The following is a 12,339-nucleotide window of genomic DNA, read 5'->3' as shown; positions in this document are numbered from 1 at the left end:
CTGCCGCTCCTCCCTCCTACAGAAGGAGATGGCCTACTGACGCTCCCGCCTTCACCAGACGGCCCATTGCCGCTCTGAAGGTGCTGCCCCTGAGACAGCCAATTGCCGTTCCTCCCTCCTGAACCAGGAGACGGCCTACTGCCGCTTCCGCCTTTGTCAGACGGCCTACTGCCACTCCAAAGGTGTACAGAGGTGTGCTGACTCCCCCACTCAGGCCACGGCCAACTGCCAGGCCCTGGCACCTGATAGTTGTGCCCCTGGGAAGCCACAGCCAACTGCCGGGCCCCACGGACAAAAGGAGGCATTAAGTGAGTCATCGCCCCAGCAGGAGACAAGAGCCTGGACCTCCCGTACCAGAGCATCCCAGCCAGGCCTCACAGCCTCCCCTGGCCTCCACTCCCTACGCCTGGCTCTGGAGAAGACTCACCTGACGGACCCCAATGTAGGCCAGTGCAGCAGTCCTTCCCTGTCGGCGCTCTTAGACTCTGGGGACTGCCGTCCTCAGCCTCTCTAGACCCTCCCTAGGACGCCAGGGGGTGATCTCCCTGTGCCCCCAAGATGGCGTAAGACTCCCACTTCCGGCCGAGACATGAACCAGAGGTTTCTGTAGCCCCACATCCCTGAGCCCAGCCCGGAGACTGCGGGCCCATTCGCCACCTGTAGCCCTGGACGCGAGAGGACGCCCCTACGAGTTGTCCCGTGCCCTCTCGGCACGCCTCCCCTTGGCGGTGCCCCTACCCCGGCAGAACTGACGCCAGTGTGTTTCTCCCCCGCCCCCCCACGACGAGTGACTCATGGTAAGTGTGGTGATGCCCCAGAAATAGTGAAAGTGATTTAGGTTAAGTGTGACTTTGCCCGAACCTAGTGTAACAAAATACAGTGACTTAATATGGTGAATATCGGGGCAAGTAAGATCACAGTGAAGAAGGATGAGTGTATAAACCAAGATCTGATGAATCAGACTCACGAGTGACGCCCTTCATAGGAAACTAGTAAGACTGTGCCTCCTGAAAATTCCTCTGTAATAAGACACTCCTAATACCTTCGGCTCTAAGGAAATAATAGAGAAAGTGTTAATATTCCCCCACTCGTATTACCCGTGAATTCTCTATGTCACTTCCCCTTCCCAATATTTAGTGTGAATGCGAACAAGAAATAGAATCAATTGCCAAAGCTCCTTTGCTATCGGAAAATATTTAATTCAAATTACAAATACTTGCCCATCCCCAGTATTACCATAACTCTGTTCTGACCCGCCGCAAGTCACTCCCCTCGCCCCCCCCCTTTGTGGGACTCACTCCCTGCGCCACGCGCGCGCCCATATTCACTGTACACTTAATACACTAGACTTAATTGTGTTGGCATCAGTATCAGTTAAGCCAGTATCCTGCGAGATACTAATACCCTAGTTAAGGTTTTATTTCTTTGCTACATATTGTGTTGTAATATCTGCTGACTTTGTCCTGTGTCTGACTGTGGTAATATACATGTAAAGGTTATTGCCTGAAGTTTTTGTGTCCTGCGTCTCTTTATTGCACTAAGCCCCGGTCTCGAAAGAGGACCCTGCTACACGTTAGGTGTTCTAGGACCGAGAAGTCGAGTTTATTTCACCTCGCATTACACTGGTGGCCAGCGGTGGTTCTTGACCCGGGCGTAAAAGAGAGGTACCGGTAGTGAGAAATATTTGGCAACATGGCAACTAAACCGCACGTTCAGTTACCCAAGTTTGACCCCGACCAGTACGATATACACACGTACCTGGCAATAATTAAACCCTTACTGGATATTGGCTTTGAAAATGACCAACAGAAAATTGCAGTCACACTACCACTATTGGGCAAAGCGGCGGCGAACATAGCACCAAAAATCGTCCCGGAGCTCACCTGGCAGAACTATACAAAGTTCACTGTACAAGCCATCACCCCATCATTAGGGAAAGTGGTGGCTCTATCCCAATTGGATAGTTGTTCATTTGACAGGGATTTGGATAATACCCTGATACAGGCAAGACGCCTAGTTACTGCTGCCTACCCGGAGGCAGATGAAGAAACCCGGGATCAGCATACATTTAACACTCTGCTCAGAGTGCTTCCGAGTGTTGTGAAATAACACTTCACTATCCATGACCCAACAGGAGACATGGATAGAGATATCAAGCTGATGCAGCGCCTCCTGATCGCCTGCCCTTCTCCACAGCAAATCAATGTGGTCAAGAAATTTCCCACCCAACCCCCGGCTCCTCCAACCATGCCACAACCACCTCTGCCTCACACCAGCCCGACCCTGGTGCCTAGCCCGCCCAGGGCACACCCCTCCCGCCGGCGTCCCACCCCGCAGGAAAACCCAAACCTGATTCTTGTCAATCCGTGGGAATTCACAGCCTGCAACTCCCTCTGCCCCCTTCATGACATACGGGAACAGCTTAAAGCTGCTCGCCACAGAATCACAGCCCCGGGTTCATGTAAGGTGTCCTCCTTAGAAGGCGAGGCCCCAGGAGACGAACTGACGCCCATGGACGAGCCCCATCTGGGAGAACCGGAGCAGGAACAGGAGAATGAAAGCCCTAGACAGCTGGATTTTTAGGCCCGCCCCTGCACCAACCCATGGTGGCGGGGGCCATTACCCCTAAGTATCGCCCCCCAGTATACCACAAGATCAAATTAAATAGCGTGAAGGCCAGACTGCTAGTCGATACGGGAGCGGCCAGGTCCTGCCTTTACGGCCACTATTTCTCCCGCCACAGATCGCTGTTTGGCCCACTCTGCCCTACTACCACTCACCTTGTGGACGCGGGGGATGGCCCCCTGCCCATCCGTGGGGAGACTCGGGCCCTACGGGTCGACACCCACCAGCCGGTGTCCACCCAACATCAATTCATTATTTTTTATTCCTCCTGCTGGAGTTATGACGGGTATTTAGGACTGGACTTGCTCCAAAAACTTTGAGCTACAATCGACTGCCGCCACCGACAGCTCCAGTTCCGCCCCCCACCCTGCTCCACCCCGGCCGTTTGTACATGTACGCCGCGGCCCCGGCCGGAGGATTCGCCCCCTTCCTTCCTCCAGTGCCCCCCTTCCCATCCCCTCTCTCCGCCCGCCTCTCCTCCCCCTCCAGTGCCCTCTCCCACCACCCCTGCTCCTTCTTTCCCCGCCACCAACTCCACCGCTGTTACCATTCCCTCCCACCTCGCCCCTTAACAGGCCCTCGGGTCCCTCCGTTTTTTTCTCCCCCCTCCTCCCATCGGGAGCCCCTTCTGCCTGCCTTGTATCTCCCACCTTCCTCCCTCCCCACCACGCCACCATCCGCATAGCCAACCTTGCCCCGTCCCCTCTCACCTTCCCCAAAGGGCTCATTATCGGAGAGATGGAGGAAGCAAAGCCCTGTGCCCCATCCTCCTCCCACTTCCCTACCCCTCTACCCCCCATCCCCGACCATCTCTCCGACCAGCAGTCAGACACCCTACACCGCCTCCTCCTGGATTTCCAGGATTTGTTTGCGACAGGACCAGCAGATATAGGGCACACCACGTACCTGTCTCATGAAATTCACACGACAGGCCCACCTATAAGACAGCCTTCCCGACATAAGAACCCCCGACAGAGAGAAGAAGAGGACCGCCAGGTGCGCGAAATGATAGAGGCCGGTGTCAATTCCCCCTCCATCAGCCCATGGTCCTCCCCCGTCGTTCTGGTAAAAACGAAAGACGGCATGATGCGATTTTGTATCGACTACCGCTGCGTGAACGACGTCACCATCAAAGATGCCACCCCCCTCCCCCGCATTGACGATTCCCTAGACTCCCTCTACGGGGCGTCTTGGTTTTCTACCCTTGACCTCCAGTTTGGATACTGGCAGGTGGTCCCCGTCCATCCAGACCACCGAGGCAAGACGGCCTTTTCCACCAGTAATGGCAAACATTACGAATTTAATGTTCTGCCATTCGGCCTCTGCAATGCCCCCGCCACCTTCTCCAGCCTAATGGAATCTGTCTTGAGCGGCCTCACTTGGGAAATATGTTTGGCTTATCTGGACGACGTCATTGTTTTTAGCCAAACCTGAGGCGACAGCTTGCAGTGCCTCCACCGAGTTTTCACTAGAATTCGCCAGGCAGGCCTCAAGCTACACCCTTCTAAATGTGTCCTAGCCACCAGGACCGTCTCGTTCTTGGGACATACTATTTCCCAAGCAGGAATCTCCCCAGATCCCGACAAGCTCCATGCCATAGCGGACATACCGCTGCCACAGGACGTCCACGGCGTCTGCGCCTTCCTGGGACTCACGTCCTACTATCGTCGCTTCGTGAAGGGGTTCGCACAATTGCAAAGCCTCTTCACAATTTGACGCGGAAAGGGGAACCATTTATCTGTACCGAAGAAAGGCGAGCTGCTTTTCAACAGCTAAAGGACAAGCTCGTCTCTGCCCCCATCGTAGCCTTTCCCGATTATGCCCTCCCCTTTCGCCTCTACACCGATGTCTCCCTCACCATGATAGGTGCCGTCCTAGCCCAGGTACAAGCCGGCAGAGAGCACATCATTGCGTGCGCCAGTCGCACTCTGAATCCAGCTGAGAAGAATTATGCCGCGACCAAGCGAGAATGCCTCGGCATAATCTGGGCCCTCCAATATTTTAGGGCTTATCTTTCTGGGACCCAGGTCACGATCATCACTGACCACCAGTCACTCCAGTGGTTACGCCAGTCGGACTCACACAACGCCCAACTCGTCAGGTGGCGTGACACCCTGGAGGAGTTTCAGTATGAAATTTCTTATAGGCCCAGGAAGCTCCATACCAATGCTTATGCCCTCTCCCGCCTTCCCATCCACGTGGTACAGCCAGATCTGGATCTCCTACAACTCTGGCACCACAAGGAACGGCCCCCCTGGATCCCCGCCTACCTATTCACCAAGCTATGCCGACAGGTTGACCACCTCCTAACCCTGTCCGGACATATCATCCTGACCCCCGATGCGGCACGTGACACCCTGCGCCACCTCCATGCCCATAACGGCATCCACCTGGGCACCAAGAAATTATTACAAGTGTTTAACGACACTTACTGGGCTCCAAACCCCTTCACCCTCGCCAAGGAAATCATTCAAACTTGCCGCGCCTGTGCACTGGGAAAAGATGTCACCCGGACCGTCGGGCCATATCACTGCCCACAAGCCCTGGCAACTCCTGGCGATAGATGTAGTAGGCCCCTTCCCCCCCAAATCTGGATATAAATATGTGATCACCTTTGTGGACACGTATTCGAAATTCATAGTAGCCTGCCCGGCTAAAGAACATCATGCCATCGCCGTCGCCGATGCCCTTCTCCGACATGTGTTCCCTTATTTCGGCATCCCACAAGTCATCCATTCCAATAATGCCCCTGAGTTCTCCGGGAAGATCTGGGAGGAACTCGCCAGAATCTTTGGGTTTAGGATCTCCCACTCCTCACCCTACTGGCCACAGGGGAACGCCGTATGTGAATGTAGCCATCGTACCCTTACGAATCAGTTATGCACACACATCGAGGCTACGAAAAATGACGACTGAGTGGCTCATGTGAAAATCGTCCAGTGGGGCATGAATTCGTGCCCCCGAGAGGACGGGGTTTCCCCCCCACGAGAGAATATTTAGAGAAACTCCCCTCCTACTACCACTACGCCACCACCAGCAGCCGCCAGCCTCTGCTCCCACTACAGACCCGTTACACCTTCTGATAGGCTGACTACACCACCTACAAAAGAATCTGGACCTTGGGCCCGACACAGCCTCCAACCCCTTCAACCCGGGCGACACGGTCGTCGTCGCCCAACTCCCCACTCCCCACAAACTCGCCCCCTGCTTCACGGGGCCCCACACAATCACCCGTGTCCCCAACCCTTACCAGGTTGTCGTAGATTACCACGGCACTCCCCGTACCCTCCGCAACTGCCATGTGCGCCCTTTCCGCACGCCCACCTCACCCACCCTGGCCTCACACCCCCAACCCCCTCCAGCCCCCATACCACCCTCTACGGTCACATTTGAGTGCTACGTGTCCTCCTCGCCCTCCCCCTCCATCCCCCCTACTACCTCAGCCTCCCCAGCTGCCACCACCCCCCGCACCTCACCTGATGCCTCCCCCGCCACCCCTCGCTCGCCCTCACCCCTTCCCTCCGTTGCCCCCCCCTCAATGCCCACTCCCACGTGTTCCGCCCACACCGCCACACCCTCACCACAACACACTACCACTGCCCATCGTCCACCACCCTTGCGTACACCCACTCCGCCAACCTCACCCCCCACCGCACCCCTAACACGCGCAGCAACCTGCCCTACCCAACCCCGCCCACCCTGCATGCCCACTTCCCCCCCCACCCCTACCCTCAAAACCACCACCACCCACTCAGGCCGTCTCTCACGCCCACCCGCCCGATACACCCACACTCCTACACCACCCGCCTCCCCACAACTTCACACCATCATGATACATCAAGCCCAAATCCCCTCCACCTGTACTCCCCAGAGACTCAACGCCGCATTACCACGGCACAAAACCCGGCCCCAACCCTCGGTGTCCAGCATTCAGCTTCCGACCACACCAACAACAACACCAAACAAGATGAAAGTGAGACGGGCCGTATGGGCGCCTACCCTTGGCAGGAACCAAAGGCTCCGCGGACCACACCACCTGCTAACCCTCCTCCACTCCACCACCACCACCACCACCTCCACGCTCTTCCTCACCTGCGACGCGGAGCAGGAGGAAAACCCCTACACTACCGCCTGGCAGGCCATGTTACAACACCTCCAGCCTGCGTACGCCACCCACGACACGCACGTATACCACCTCCAGCCACAGGGACGTGACTTTTCACTGAGGGAGAGTGGTAAAATGCGACTTACAACGTGGTGCCCCCGAGAAGGAAAGAGGTGAGGAAAACAATAGTGCCTCTGACAACGAGGTGAGTGGTATACAGCCCAGTGTCCCCGGGAACTTAATGACACCCCCACCCGGACCCCACGGAGTAGCCGCCACCAGACGACGGGATACAGCGCAACAATGAATATGTCAGCCCGGGCCGTGCGCCCCTATGTCACTCAGCCGTTGCGCTGTCACCATCGCAGGAGAAGGACACTACCTTCAGGGAGTGGGATTGCTGAATCAGCTAGGGGTGGAGTTGCTCTCATAACTCCAGACAGCACCCCTCAGGAGATGGCCTACTGCCGCTCCCGCCCTCGCCAGACGGCCAATTGCCGCTCCGAAGGTGCTCCTACAGAGACAGCCTACTGCCGCTCCTCCCTCCTGCAGAAGGAGACGGCCTACTGCCGCTCCTGCCTTCGCCAGACGGCCTACTGCCGCTCCTGCCTTCGCCAGACGGCCTACTGCCGCTCCGAAGGTGCTGCCCCGGAGACGGCCTACTGTCGCTCCCCTCTCCAGCTGAAGGAGACGGCCTACTGCTGCTCCCGCCTTCGTTAGACGGCCAATTGCCGCTCCGAAGGTGGTGCCCTCGAGACGGCCTACTGCCGCTCCTCCCTCCTGCCGAAGGAGACGGCCTACTACCGCTCCCGCCTTTGCCAGATGGCCAATTGCCGCTCTGAAGGTGCTGCCTCTGAGACGGCCAATTGCCGCTCCTCCCTCCTGCAGAAGGAGACGGCCTACTGTTGCTCCCGCTTTCGCCAGACGGCCCATTGCCACTCCAAAGGTGCTGCCCCTGAGACGGCCAATTGCCGTTCCTCCCTCCTGAAACAGGAGATGGCCTACTGCCGCTCCCGCTTTTGTCAGACGGCCTACTGCCACTCCGAAGGTGTACAGAGGTGTGCTGACTCCCCCACTCAGGCCACGGCCAACTGCCAGGCCCTGGCACCTGATAGTTGTGCCCCTGGGAAGCCACAGCCAACTGCCGGGCCCCACAGACAAAAGGAGGCATTGAGTGAGTCATTGCCCCAGCAGGAGACAAGAGCCTGGAACTCCCGTACCAGAGCATCCCAGCCAGGCCTCACAACCTCCCCTGGCCTCCACTCCCTATGCCTGGCTCTGGAGAAGTCTCACCTGATGGACCCCAGTGTAGGCCAGTGCCGCAGTCCTTCTCTGTCGGCGCCCCTAGACTCTGGGGACCGCCGTCCTCAGCCTCTCCAGACCCTCCCCAGGACGCCCGGGCGTGATCTCTCTACACCCACAAGACGGCGTAAGACTCCCACCTCCGGCCGAGACATGAACCAGAGGTTTCTGAAGCTTCACACCCCTGAGCCCAGCCCGGAGACTGCGGGCCCATTTGCCACCTGTAGCCCTGGACGCGAGAGGACGCCCCTACGAGTTGTCCCGTGCCCTCTCGGCATGCCTCCCCTTGACGGTGCCCCTACCCCGGCAGAATTGACGCCGGCGTGTTTCTCCCCCGCCCCCCCACGACGAGTGACTCATGGTAAGTGTGGTGATGCCCCAGAAATAGTGAAAGTGATTTAGGTTAAATGTGACTTTGCCCGAACCTAGTGTAACAAAATACAGTGACTTAATATGGTGAATATTGGGGCAAGTAAGATCACAGTGAAGAAGGATGAGTGTATAAACCAAGATCTGATGAATCAGACTCACGAGTGACCCCCTTCGTAGGAAACTAGTAAGACTGTGCCTCCTGAAAATTCCTCTGTAATAAGACACTCCTAATACCTTCGGCTCTAAGGAAATAATAGAGAAAGTGTTAATAATATTCCCCCACTCGTATTACCCGTGAATTCTCTATGTCACTTCCCCTTCCCAATATTTAGTGTGAGTGCAAACAAGAAACAGAATCAATTGCCAAAGCCCCTTTGCTATCAGAAAATATTTAATTCAAATTACTAATACTTGCCCATCCCCAGTATTACCATAACTCTGTTCTGACCCGCCGCAAGTCACTCCCCTCGCCCCCCCCCCCCTGTGAGACTCACTCCCCGCGCCACGCGCGCGCCCATATTCACTGTACACTTAATACACTAGACTTAATTGTGTTGGCATCAGTATCAGTTAAGCCAGTATCCTGTGAGATACTAATACCCTAGTTAACGTTTTATTTCTTTGCTACATATTGTGTTGTAATATCTGCTGACTTTGTCCTGTGTCTGACTGTGGTAATATACGTGTAAAGGTTATTGCCTGAAGTTTTGTGTGTCCTGCGTCTCTTTATTGCACTAAGCCCCGGTCTCGAAAGAGGACCCCGCTACACGTTAGGTGTTCTAGGACCGAGAAGTCGAGCTTATTTCACCTAGCATTACAAGCATAATACTACTTATTATGTTCAACCAAGGGCACATCTGTAACAAGCATGGTAACCTAGCTAAGTTACAGGCATATTACATGAACTAAAGTTTCACAGTACTGAAGTGTTTTAACATTACTATATTTTTTTGTTAGAATTACACAAGTGAACAACAGTACAGGACTACCATTAGAGTCATCGTGCTGAAATATTATCGGAAAATAATTGCAGGTGTGAATGTTGCCGTGAACCAAGACAGGGTATTAGATCCGAGATAAAATGGGTACAGTAATAATAATGTTATGCTATGTGTTCTTGAGGCGACTTTTCGTCCTTAGAACACTAGCTGCTGAGCTGGGGTTCTCTTTTGAGGCCAGAACTAGAATACACAACAAGAGGAACAGGGCATAAAAACTCGGCTGACCAACCTTACAAGTATATTACCTTACTTACAATCAGAACAAGTACAGTATTAATAATATTCACAAATCAGGTTAAGAGGACACAAGTTGACTCTGGTCCTGGCTGCTGTGGGTTTGGGCTGCCTTATACATGATGCCCAGGCGTGGGAGGTAGCTCGTCAGGTGTGCCTTCCCACAGGAGGCACGGGACTACTGCTGGGGGCTGGGTTGTCTGGGATGGGCTGCTGGTCGGCGTGGAAGAAGGCCCTTACCTAGTGGGGCCTCGGTGGGGGAGTCGGTCCTCTGGGCTGGGGCCAAACAGGGCAGGCAGGCGAGCTTGCCTCTGCCTACTCCTGGAGTAGGACTGCCTGCAGGCAGGACTGGGGAGGTCATGCCCCGGAGTCCTAGGGGTGCCCCTGGGTGCCTGGGGGCTGTGGTCTCTGCTAGGTCGAGCTGCCATCAGGAGCTGCAACGTCCTATCCTTGTAGAGTCCGTCAGCTGGGGGCGTCACCCGGGTACTGGTTGCAGGGCACTGATCCCCAGGCTTGTGATGGGCCCTCGCCAAAGCTCTTCCAGCTGCAACTCCGCTGGGGAACTGCACCTGTGGAGAGAGAGAGAGAAAGGCGTCCCGCTCGACCTCTGGATGGGTGGTCGGCCAAGTTAGGGACTTCCTCCAGAGGGGTAGTCACAAGGACAGTGGACGAAGGGTGTATGGTGGCCGTCCCTTCCTTCCTGGTGTGGACGGTGGCCATCACCGCAGTTCCACAGTCCCTCGAGACAACAGCCAAAGAGCAGACGGTGGCTGTCTCTTCCTTCCTGGTGCAGACAGTGGCCGTCACTGCAGTGCTGCTCCCTGATGGGGTGGCAGACAAAGGGTGTACGGTGGCCATCCATTCCTTCCCGACGGTAGCTATCACCACGGTTGTACCTTTCTCTGGGTTGTCAGCCAAAGAGTGTACGGTGGTTGTCTCTTCCTATCCGGTGAGGACAGTGGCCGTCACTGCAGTGCTGCTTGGGACTGTACTAAGACAAATTCCACCCTGATCCTGGCGAGGGCTGGCCCAGCTGAAGTGTAGTCTGCTGAGGCGGCATTCCTGCTGGTGGCTGTGTTGCGGGGAAGAGGGGTGCAAGGTCAAAGAGGACATAAGCCTCCTCATGGTCTCCTCCTGGGGTGGGTGTTGCAATAACCCTCCTTGGGCTTCCCGTGGGGGTGGGCACTTCACCACCATCAGTGGGGAGAAAGTCACGTCCGCATGGCTGGAGGTGGTATGTGTCCAAGGTGGTGGTCCGATGTGTCAGTGTGAGGTGGCGGAGGAGAGTGGTCCATTGGTGGGTGGGTGGGTGGGTTGGGTTCCTGGTGTGGAACGTAGGCAATGTGGAGGGTGGAAGTGTGTGGTATCTGCAGGAGGAAGCAGACGAGGTGAGGTGTCCCTTGGATCCGGTGGCATTTCCCCTGGGCAGGGAACCACGTCATGCAGCATATTTTTATCTCTGGTGGTGGTGAGTGGTTGCATCCTCCCGGTTGAATGCTGGTGACAGGTGAGGGGACCTGGGTTTTATAGGAGTTCCAAGGGCAGGTGCAAATCCTCTCCCTGGATGATTGGGTTGGTGGAAACTTCCACTGTGCCTGGTGTATTCTCATTGTGATGGGAGCTGTGCTGGGTGTGGTGGGGCTGGTTGGGGGTGGTTGTGGTGATGCTAGGGGTGTGGGTGAGGGTGTGGCTGCATACCTGGCTGGTGGGCGGAAGAGGCGGCAGGATCTGGTTGTGGTTGTGGTGAGGATGGGCGTGAATGGTGAGGTGGTGGAGCCATGTGGTACATTGGCTTGTCATGGGTGGGTGGTTGAGTGTCTTGGTGGTGGAGTATGTGGAGTGGTGGCGGTGGTGGGTGAGGGGTTGGTGCATGGGGTGAGAATGTGGGGAGACCATGTGGGCATGGGAGTGGTGGTGGGTGGTGATGTGGTGGGTCCACGTGGTGCATTGGCTGGGTGTGGGCAGTTCATTGATTGTCTCGGTGGTGGAGTATGTGAAGTTGTGGTGGTGGGGGTGGGTGGGGGGCTGGTGCGTGGTTTGGCGTCGGAGGTGGTTGGGGAGTGGGTGTGGGTGGGGGAAAATCGTGTGGGTGTAGGGGTGGTGGTGGGTGTGATGCGGTGTCGGTGTTGTGGTGGGGTGACAGGGAGTGGGTGGGGGTCTCTAGGTTGGTAGGCCTGCACGTCCAGTGGTGGTGGTGTGGCAGCTGGGGGTGAGGTGTCAGGTGAGGTTGCCAGTGATGCATCCTGGGCCCATGGGGATGGTGTGGAGTAGGGGGAGGGTGGGGTGGGAGAGTGGTGGTGGACGGGGGGGGAAAGTGAAGGTGAGGAGGAGGACGTAAAGTAGCAAGCATATGAGTCAGATGAGTGTTCTGGGGTGGCTGGTGGCATTGGGGTGGTGTGGCAGTGGGTGGAGTGGGTGCGGCATAGCTGGGCGTTGTCTGTTGGGGCACAAAACAGTTGCATGTGACTGTTTCAATATGTGCGTTTGGTGTTGTGGTACTGGATAGTGACTTGATAGGGGTTGGGAATGTTGATGACAGTGTAGGGTCCCTCGAATCGTGGCGAGACTTTGTTTGGGACTGGTAGTCACGCTACTATTACCGAGTCTCCTGCCTTTTAGGGGTTGGATGGGGTTGTGTCCGGCTGCAGGTCTTGGTGTTTTTGCCAGTGGTGTGGTTGTCTCTTGAGGTGGTGGAGGTCA

The 12,339-nt window shown here is 56.1% G+C and overlaps 1 protein-coding gene across 1 annotated transcript in view; it reads right to left on the bottom strand.

Moving 5' to 3' along the window:
• Positions 1–317, bottom strand: part of LOC145416950 (uncharacterized) — a 28,404-nt gene extending 28,087 nt beyond the window's left edge. The window contains exon 1 of the mRNA XM_080285801.1: positions 227–317. Coding sequence (XP_080141927.1) covers positions 227–317 — 91 coding nt within the window. The remainder of the gene's footprint in view (positions 1–226) is intronic.
• Between the last annotated feature and the right edge of the window lie 12,022 nt (positions 318–12,339).

The sequence above is a fragment of the Coenobita brevimanus genome, chromosome 108 (assembly GCF_032717465.1).
Source record: "Coenobita brevimanus isolate Jiangsu-jjx chromosome 108, ASM3271746v2, whole genome shotgun sequence".
Lineage (NCBI taxonomy): Eukaryota > Metazoa > Arthropoda > Malacostraca > Decapoda > Coenobitidae > Coenobita > Coenobita brevimanus.
Note: the sequence above shows the minus strand (reverse complement) of the source record. Positions and strands in the feature narration are given on the sequence as shown.